At 48.6% G+C, this 10,442-nt stretch overlaps 1 protein-coding gene across 1 annotated transcript; it reads left to right on the forward strand.

Moving 5' to 3' along the window:
• The first annotated feature begins 2,614 nt into the window (after positions 1-2,614).
• Positions 2,615-9,718, forward strand: MSRB1 (methionine sulfoxide reductase B1). Its single transcript, XM_033914432.1, has 4 exons — positions 2,615-2,765; positions 6,351-6,499; positions 7,559-7,673; positions 9,205-9,718. Exons 1-4 carry the CDS (start codon positions 2,711-2,713, stop codon positions 9,234-9,236), a joined length of 351 nt encoding a protein of 116 aa, XP_033770323.1. The 5' UTR covers positions 2,615-2,710; the 3' UTR covers positions 9,237-9,718.
• The last annotated feature ends 724 nt before the right edge of the window (positions 9,719-10,442 follow it).

Consider the following 10,442-nt stretch of genomic DNA (forward strand, 5'->3'; position numbering starts at 1 on the left):
TAGTACAACCTGAATTCCTGCTCCTCAGCTCCTCGTTGCTCCAAGGGGCGGAATCTGCCCCTTTGGTGCGCCCCTTCGGCCGTGCGGCTGTGGCCGCAACCGCGGCAGCGGTGTGAATTTTAAAGTAATTCTACGGAGACTGACCCGATGACGTCAGGGGGTCCGTCTCTCCTAGTGCCTGTCCGAACCAACGAGCGCCTGCCGCTGCTGCTGGAGACTCGGGGCAGCAAAGGAAAGTCTCCTCTAGGTGTCCCAGGGTGAAAGCAGGTTAGCAGCTCCAGAGAACCGCAGCAGTGGTGTGAAATTTAAAGTAATTCTATGGAGATGGACCCAATGACATCAGGGGGTTCGTCTCTCCTAGTGCCTGCCCGAACCAACGAGCGCCTGCCGCTGCTGCTGGAGACTCGGGGCAGCAAAGGAAAGTCTCCTCCAGGTGTCCCAGGGTGAAAGCAGGTTAGCAGCTCCCCCAAAAAGTTAAATTTAAGAGATTAAATGCATGCATTACTCTGCAGCAGTTGTGGGAATATGATTTCCGAATGGAAATTGATGATGTTATATGGACAGTTTTTTAAATGTTTTGGGATGAAGTCTGGCAACAAGTGCAAGAAATCTTTGGATTCTGTACAGAGCTGTCTTATGAAATTGCCATTTCGCGTTCTGCTATCGCATTTAGTTAAAAAATATCATGTCAAATTATTTGATGTTCTTATGGGCCTAGCAATTCAGCATATTTTATCAGAATTGAATAGTACAGTTCTTTCTTTTCTTGCAGGGTGGGCGGGAGTCTGTCTTACGCGTAAATATGAAGAAGTAGCTGCTGTTAGCCATGTTCAGTTTGATATTTTAAGAGGGTTTGGGCTCTTTTAGATGTCGATTGTAGAATGCAAGCTAATTGACTTGTCTTTCTGGTTTGTACTCTCAATTCATCTACTTTTACAATTTTTTTTGAGGGGGAAGGGCTTAAATGTCATTAGATTAATTGTTGTGTTGAATTATTGTATTTTATGAAATTCAATAACGACATTTAAATAACAACAACAAAAAAATATACACATGAATATATACATATCGAGGACATAATAGCAGAATACAACTTTTTTAAGAACCGTAGTTTTATAAATTGAGCTAATACCAAAATGACCTTAAAACATCAAAATTAAGTTACATGCATCAAGAGACTGACAGAGATAAAATTAAAAAAGCACTTACATAGATATTAAAAACTCAGGGCCTCTTCTATCAAACCGCTAGCAGTTTGTAGCACAGTGAGCCGTGCTGAATGGCCCACGCTGCTCCCGATAGAGTTCCTATGAGCGTTGGGAGCAGCGCGGGCCATTCAGTGCAGCTCTCTGCGCTAAAAACTGCTGGCGCAGTTTGATAGACGAGGCCCTACACAGCATAAATTAGAATCAGATAAAAGCAACACTGTATTGAAATATAGCACAGTTAAGTAAAAGCAAGACCTCCAAATGCTAACTGCAAATGCAACAATTGATAGCTAGAAATAAAAATAACAATAAGGGGCTCATTATCAAAAGTTAAAATCCGCCCACGTCAGCACCTGGATGACCTAAAAGACAGGTCGTCCAAATCTAACCAGATGTTTTAAATCAATAAAGTGCTTTTTGGACAAGCCACTGCTGAGTGATCGACATCTGTTCCTCACAGCTTTTTCTTTCGGCTTAGACCAGGGGTGTCCAACCTTTTGGCTTCACTGGGCCGCAGACACGGGAGGGAGTCGGCAAGACGGTAAACACCCAGGGGCAGCAAAGGAAAACACTGCATCGCCCTCGACCGGGGCCACACAAAATACTCCATGGGGCCGCATTGGACACCCCTGGCTTAGACATTGTTAACGGGCTCCGATGATTCCTGAAAGTGTAATGTGTGGGTGCCCGGGGGGGGGGGGGGTCTGCCCTGGGCACTCTCATGGTGGAGGTGTTGGCACCCCTTCCCTTCCCTCATGCCTCTGGTTGTTCATTGCCACAAACAACGTCAACGTGCTCCTACTGACGTCACTTCCGGGTGCATAGGAAGTGATGTCAGAGGGAGAGCCAACGCGGTTGCGAGGAGCGCACCTCCTCTTCCTGCTCTTCCCCCCCCCCAAGTTGTGCGTGCCCTTCTCTTCCCTGTAGCTCTAATGGCTCACCGCTGCGAGCAACGTCAACATGTGCCTCGCTGACATCACTTCTGGGTGTGACGTCAGAGGGAGATCCGACCTGGTCGTGAGGAGCACGTTGAAGTTGCTGCGGCGGAGAACTGGAGGGAAGAGGGGGGGGGGAGCGCCTCTCATGCTCCCTATTATGTTAATGGCATAATTGTGTTGCACGTGCAAGTGGTTGGCGGACACAAGGAGAACAGCTCCAGGGCTTCTCCCGCTTCCGTCACTACAGAGAAGCAGCAGCCCTTCAGCTCTCACACGAACTTGTCCAAGTTGCGCGCGCCAGAAAGGAGGGAGCGTTCGCCCCGGAATCCAAGCCTCGCGCGGCCAATGGCCACGTCTCTCGCGGCCGCCTTCCAAAGAAGTGCAGCCAATCCGCTGAGCCCTTCCGGGGGGCGGAGCCTGCTCACCCTCCCCATTGGCCAGGCACTTCCCGGAGTGCCTACATTGGCAGCGGCGCGTGACTGCTGTGGGGCGGGGCGATGGCCAGGGTGACAGTCGGAGCTTCCATGACCATCCCGCAGTCTCGGCTTCTTCTCCAGCTCCGACATGTCTTTCTGCTCCTTCTTCGGTGGAGAAGTTTTCCAGAACCACTTTGAGCCTGGTAGGCTGATGGGGGGGTGGTGGGGTGTTGGAGAGGGGGGAGTGTGGAGGGATGGGGGTGTTGGGGAGTATGGGGGGATGGGGGGTGGTGGGGAGTATGGGGGGTGGTGGGGAGTATGGGGGGATGGGGGGTGGTGGGGAGTATGGGGGGATGGGGGGTGGTGGGGAGTGTGGGACTGCATGGGGAGTGTGGGATGGGGGTGTTGAGGAGTGTGGGATGGGTGAGGAGTGTGGGGTGGGTGGGGAGTGTGGAGGGATGGGGTGTTGGGGAGTATGGGGGGATGGGGGGTGGTGGGGAGTGTGGGACTGCATGGGGAGTGTGGGATGGGGGTGTTGGGGAGTGTGGGGGGATGGGGGTGTTGAGGAGTGTGGGATGGGTGAGGAGTGTGGGATGGGTGGGGAGTGTGGAGGGATGGGGTGTTGGGGAGTATGGGGGGATGGGGGGTGGTGGGGAGTGTGGGACTGCATGGGGAGTGTGGGATGGGGGTGTTGGGGAGTGTGGGGGGGATGGGGGTGTTGAGGAGTGTGGGATGGGTGAGGAGTGTGGGGTGGGTGGGGAGTGTGGAGGGATGGGGTGTTGGGGAGTATGGGGGGTGGTGGGGAGTATGGGGGGATGGGGGGTGGTGGGGATTGTGGGGTGGGGGGATGGGGTAGTGGGGTGTTGGGGAGTGTGGGGGGTGGGGTTGGTGGGAAGTGTTGGGGAGTCTGGACTGCATGGGGAGTGGGGGATGGGGTAGTGGGGAGTGTGGGGGGTGGGGTTGGTGGGAAATGTTGGGGAGTCTGGACTGCATGAGGAGTGTGGGATGGGGTGTTGGGGAGTGTGGGGGGATGGGGGTGTTGAGGAGTGTGGGATGGGTGGGGGGTGGTGGGGAGATGGGTGGGGGAGTGTGGGGGTGGGGGGGATGGGTGGAGGATAGTGGGGGGGTGGGGTGGGTGGGGAGTGTGGGGGGATGGGGGTGGTGGGGTGGGTGGGGAGTGTGGGGGGATGGGGGTGGTGGGGTGGGTGGGGAGTGTGGTGTGGGGGGATGGGGGTGGGCGAATGGATATGTTTTCGGTGCCCTCCCCCAGGACTTGAAATATTGCAGTGTCTCATGCTGCCAGGAACCGATTGTGGTATGAAGATCCTGTTTCTGCTCCCTCCTCTCTTCTCCTCTCTCCTAATAGGAGGGTTGGATAAGTTTACTCTGCTCCCAATTGAATATTAAAGAGATGAGCCTCAAAACTCTCATGTGCAAAGCCTCTGGCTTTTCTACCTCTTCTCAAAAGAAATTTGCCTTTAAAAAAAATTGCCAATAAAAAAAGTAGCCACAGATGTTTTCACCAGAACTCCCCAGCCTAATGTCTCTATGAAAATGCAGTGCAAGTGAATGCATCTACAGTATTTTCAGCTGGGCAATTGAAGCTCTTGTACTTGGATAAATGGCTTTTGAAAACCTCTCTCTTAGATGTTCACATGTTCTTGAGCTAAACATCCTGCTAATCAAATGTTCTCAACTTTATTGGGAGGGGGAAGCAACATTTTTCAATTATTTTTGTGTGAATTAATACCGTTCTTGTGAGATGTTTCTCCTCCTGATACATACATGCAGAAACATGCAATGTTTAAAAGTCTAGAATGGTCGGCCCGTGGGCTCTTAAGAGGGAGAAGCTGCAGTTGCTGCAGTCGTGCAGAGTGGAGAAGAAAGATTGATGGAAGGCCGACTTCTGCTTTCTTCGAATGTTTTTCTTGCACAACCAGGGGCTTGATCTTACATTCCACCAGCTTGCTCAATTCTGCCTTTGAAGCAATATTCTGGTACTTTATTTTCTCACATTTACCCTAACACACTTCAATCAAGCAAACGGTGGTGGTGCTGCCGTAGCCTGTCATTGCTGTGTACTGTATTCTGAAAAAAAAAATATAGTAACATAGTAGATGACGGCAGATAACGACCCGAATGGCCCATCTAGTCTGCCCAAACCTGATTCAATCTTAAAAATTTGTTGTTGTTTTTTTTCTTCTTCTCCTTAGCTATTTCTAGGCAAGAGTCCAAAACTCTGCCCGGTACTGTTCTTAGGTTCCGACTACTGGAGTCTCCATCAAAGCTCCCTCCAGCCCATCTACACCCTCCCAGCCATTGAAGCCCTCCCCAGCCCATCCTCCCCCAAACGGCCATATATAGACACAGACCGTGCAAGTCTGTCCAGTACTGGCCTTAGTTCAATATTTATTATTATTTTCTGATTCTAGATCCTCTGTGTTCATCCCACGCTTCTTTGAACTCAGTCACAGTTTTACTCTCCACCACCTCTCTCGGGAGTAAATTCCAGGCATCCACCACCCTCTCCATAAAGAATTTTCTAACATTGCTATTGAATTTACCACCCCTCAACCTCAAATTATGTCCTCTGATTTTACCATTTTCCTTTCTCTGGAAAATATTTTGTTCTATGTTAATACCTTTCAAGTATTTGAACGTCTGAATCATATCTTCCCTGTCCCTCCTTTCCTCTAAGGTATACATATTCAGGGCTACCAGTCTTTCCTCGTACGTCTTTTGGCACAAACCCCCTATCATTTTCATTGCCCTCCTCTGGACCTCTTCAAGCCTTTTCGTGTCCTTCGCCAGATATGGTCTCCAAAATTGAACACAATAACACAATAAAGTGGGGCCTCACCAATGACCTGTACAGGGGCATCAACACCTTCTTCCTTCTACTGGCTACGCCTTTCTTTATACAGCCCAGCATCCTTCTGGCAGCAGCCACTGCCTTGATGCGCTGTTTTTTCGCCTTTAGATCTTCGGACACTAGCACCCCAAGGTCCCTCTCCCCGTCCATGCATATCAGCTTCTCACCTCCCAGCATATACGGTTCCTTCCAATTATTAATCCCCAAATGCATTACTCTGCATTTCTTTGCATTGAAATTTAGTTGCCAGGCATTAACTTTTGCAGATCCTTTTTCATATTTTCCACTCCCTCCTCGGTGTCTACTCTGTTACAAATCTTGGTATCATCCGCAAAAAGGCAAACTTTTCCTTCTAACCCTTGTTTTGCATTGTCACTCACAAACATATTGAACAGGATCGGCCCCAGCACCGAACCCTGAGGAACTCCACTACTCACCTTTCCTTCCTCCGAGCGTCTGTCCATCAACCAGTTTCTAATCCAATTCTCCACTTTGGGTCCTACCTTCAGCCCTTCAAGTTTGTTCAATAGCCTCCTTTGAGGAACCGTGTCAAAGGCTTTGCTGAAATCTAAGTAAATGACATCTAGCATATGTGTTGAAGTAATTCATCTTTGCATCCTGTAGCAGACCTCAGTTTTGCCTTAAGTAGAGAACCAGTCCTCGCCACAGGAACTAGGGAACGCTGTGGGGCCTGTATTCCTTCGAGACTAGAAGCTACAGATCCAGTTCCTGCTTTTGCCTTCCAGTATGTGTTACTTCCAGAGAGCCCCGTATCTTCCCCAATTGCTAATTCTTCAATTCCATCTATTTTATTTTGTTTAGACAATGAGTGTCTCTGGTGTTCAGTGGAAGATTCTGAGACTTTCCGTTATATCCGTAGAATACAATGTTCAATCTGTCTCTTTGTCTCTCTCAGGTATTTACGTCTGCTGTAAATGTGGCTATGAGTTGTTTTCTAGTCGCTCTAAGTATCAGCACTCCTCTCCTTGGCCAGCGTTCACCGAGACCATTCATTCTGACAGCGTTTCAAAGTGTGAGGATCACAGCCAGAAAGAAGCCTTAAAGGTAAGGCTTGACTGAGGGGTTGGACTAGGCTTGGGGTAACCTTCACCTAAGATCTTGATACAAAGTAGTTTTGCCCAGGTGGTGCTAACAATCTGGGCTTAATTTACGTTGACGTCTCAGACCCAGGCAGGGTCCTCAGCCCCTGATACCTCTCTAGTCAAGCTTAGGGAGTGACTAGTTAAAACCCTAAATATACAATCCTTCAGGGGTCTTTTGTTTTCCCATGCAAGCAAAAGAGTCTCCATTTTACAAACATCCGATTTACGTCAGGTTTGTACTTATGAGCGGGGGTCATGTTCTACCTTCGGTGTCCCAACACTGCCCTCTCCCTCCTTTTCTTCCCTCCCTTCTGAGTCCCAACGCACCCCTCTCCCTCCCTCCATCCTGTGCCTCAAATATGTGCCTCCTTCCGGCCACAATTGTTTCACTGCACAAAGCCGCGGACAGTGGCTCCTATGTGCGTTCCGCAGCTGAGCCGGAAGCCTTCCCTCTGTTGAAGAAGGAAGCTCCTCCATCGTTAAGAGGGAAGGCTTCTGGCTCAGCTACTGCCTGCGGCTTTGTACAGAGAAACAACTGTGGCGGGAAGGAAGGAGCCGGCCAGAAGGTAAACACCCTCCAGAGGGAGGCACAGAATAGAGGGAGGGAGCACAAACTTCAGACAAATGATGGAAGGAGGGAGGGGGCATGAACTTGGGACACAGAATGAAGGGAAGGAGGGAAAGGGGCATGAACCATAGGATGGAAGAATGGAGGGAGTGAGGGAAAGAGATGCTGAGGTGAGGGAGGGAATAGAAAAGGAGAATTGGATGTCTGAAAAAGGGAAAGAGAGATGGTGTACATGGGGAGATAGAGGAGAATTGTTGGACTTAACAACATGTAGAAAGGCTGAAAACTAGTCCCCCGCCTCCCTTCCCTCTTGGTTCTGTAATGTAAACCACCTTGATTGAACTCCAGAAAAGTGGGATATCAAGAACTTAAAAACATGAAGATACTGTGGAATCATTTTGGATACCAAGCCATGATGGCTCTAATTAAACCCTCTTGTTTTCTGTTCTGAAGGTGTCTTGCGGAAAGTGTGGCAACGGGCTGGGCCATGAATTCTTCAACGATGGGCCGAAGAAGGGTCAGTCACGCTTCTGAATCTTCAGCGGCGCACTGAAATTTGTCCCAAAAGGTGAGAACCAAAATCTGCCGACCCTGTCTGTGCTGTGGCTGTTCTCCCTTGCTCGGATCAGGTTCAGGAGTCCAAAAGAGTTATTATCGAGTAAATGAATGAGTCGTTAATGACTGAAAGTCGGAGGGCTTGCTCTGGGCAGGATGCATTGGCTAATAATTTGTACTTTGAGGGAGGGACATAGGGGGAGGCAAATGGGACGATGGGTTCTGTGTGTAAATCTACCCACTGTTCGTCTACAATCTTCTGTAGATTTCAAAGCGACTCCATCATTTTCCCCTTGTAGCTTCTCTTAAAATTGCCTCCCAGACCTTTACCCTGAGAAATTAATGATTCACACCTTTAGTTATGAGCCTCGTGGAGGTAAACAAGTTCATCTTGGCCAAAGAATAAAGAATCTGACTTAAAGACAGTAAGTTGAGTTTAAGAAATTTTATTAGGGACCCGAGTGTAGAGAACAGGTTTTTTTACAAGCTCTTATTGAACATGCGTGTGTAACATACACATGAGTATTCCCAGAGGTGGGATTGGCACTTGTGTGCAGATCTAAAATCTAGACTCGTGTGCCTGATTTCTTGTAGGGTCATTTTATTGTATAAAGCAGCAGTTCTCAACTTGGAACACACCTAGCCAGTCGGGTTTTCAGGCTCTCCCTAAGATGCACAGTCTTCATTTTCTGCACATCCTGCTCCTGCATATTCAGTGTGGGTAGCCTGGGAACGAGACTGGATTAAGAACCCCTGGTATAAATGCATGTGGACCCATCGCTTCCCTTCACGAGAGACATGACCTGTGCCTGTGAATTGCTCCCTGATTACCCCCACACGACCAGCTGGCCAGTGCTCTGCTTCCTTGCTGTTAATTGGCAGTGACGCTGGCTTCTGCTTGGCCTTTAACAGAAATGGATATGTGAAGGCCACAGAGGGGGCAGCGGTTGAGGGATAGTAGCTTATACAACACATGGTGCCTCCTTCCCTGCTTTATCATAAGAACATAAGAATTGCCATACAGGGACAGACAGAAAGGTCCATCAAGTCCAGCATCCTACCTAGCTAGATCCCAAGTAGTGAAACAGGAATAAGCAATGGATTTCTCTGCTAAGCTAACTGATTTCAGCACAGTCTCTGGTGAAATTGGTTAGCTTAGCGGGGTTTAAAAAAGGTTTGGATACTTTTCCTAAAAGAGACGTCCATAGAGATGGCTTGGGGAAATCTACTGCTCATCTCTTCTACAGGGAAAGTCCTGGACAAATATTTTCTGTTTGCTCATACGTCTTAAAAAAATAGCTGGCAAGATTCCCCTGGTGTTGATTTTTTTAGGATCCCTCTTTGGCTTAAGGGTTGCCTGCACTTCTGTGCCCATGTGAAAATGTTGGTTGACCCTTTTTCTGATAAACTGCTACGTAATTACCAGCTATTTAAGCAGCCAATAACCTCATGTTACCTCCGTTCAGCATCTCTTTACCACTGAGGCTGTTCTGCTAATAAACATTGGAAAAGCTCAAAATGATCTTTTTTTTTGGTCTTTTCAGACAAAGTTGATGGCAACGTAAACGGAAAGTAATGCATCGCACAGCAGCAGCCTAAGCTCTGCGGACTTGCTCGGAGCCAAGGCCGTGAATTCTGAGACGCCTGGACACTGTCTGGCAGTTGATCACCTTATGACCTGCCCAGGGAAAACCCTTTCTGGATGCCTTGGGCAGCGATGCTTGTGGTCTCACTGGGAGCTATTCAGTGGTTTTTGCTTGCATTTTGTATGATTTTTAAGAGTGGATTTCAATGTTTTGTATTGACTTTTACAAAATGAAATGCTTACTGTTAGCTGAAGCTTTCAAGCACAGACCTACCAAAGTGGATTTTCTCACCTCTTTAAAGCTAAAAATCATGTTCTTTTATAAGCTACTAGTCTTTAAGTCAGTTATATTAATGGGTGCTAGAATAGAAGTGTCTGTCTATCTTTCTTTCTGTCTCTCTGTCTCCTTAGCTGCTGTTTGTCTGTCTTTCTTTCTTTCTCGCTCTTTGGCTGGTGTCTGTCTGTCTGGCCCCCTGTCTGTTTGTCATTTTTTCTGTCTGTCTCTCCCTGGCCCCTTGTCTGTCTGTCTCCTTAGCTGCTGGCTGTCCGTCTGTCTCTCTGGCCCCCTGCCTATCTCTCTCTGACCCCCCCCCCTGAGCAAAACAAGATTGCTGCCTGCCCCCAGCACACCCCTCCCCCCCCCCAAAGCAGCCCCTTTTCCCGCTCCCTCTCCACTTCCCTGTGCAGCAGTAGCAGCTGGATGCCTCGCAGCACCTCAGGTAAGGGTTTTATTATAGAGGATGCCTTATGATAGGAGTATTCTAGTGATACCCCAGTGTTTTGTTCACGCATACAGGCTTCTTGTTCTTCACTGTAAACCTAACGCAATGTAGTGGACACTATTCTATTAAGCAAAAGAGTGAAAGTTATGAGATCTTGTGGTGAAAATGTGCTCCGTGCCTGACACTTGCTGGGCTGCGATCTGCCTTGCTGTCAGGGGGTGCTCCGACCCCTTTTTCAGAAAATGTCAAGCCTGTTCTTGTCATTCTCCTTTACTGTTATGGAGTGTTTCCTAAGATCTCCTGTAACATTGAACATTGCTTCTGACTCGAACGCTGCGCAGACAAGAGGAATGTTCGGCATGAGTGACCTGCTGCTGATCCGGTTCCTTATTCTGTGGTTTTTTTGACCTGTAGGCTAATCCTTGCTACCTGTTATGTTCCATTTATACCCCTAGATAGAGTTTAAGGCATTTGC

This window comes from Geotrypetes seraphini, chromosome 11 (genome assembly GCF_902459505.1).
Source record: "Geotrypetes seraphini chromosome 11, aGeoSer1.1, whole genome shotgun sequence".
NCBI lineage: Eukaryota > Metazoa > Chordata > Amphibia > Gymnophiona > Dermophiidae > Geotrypetes > Geotrypetes seraphini.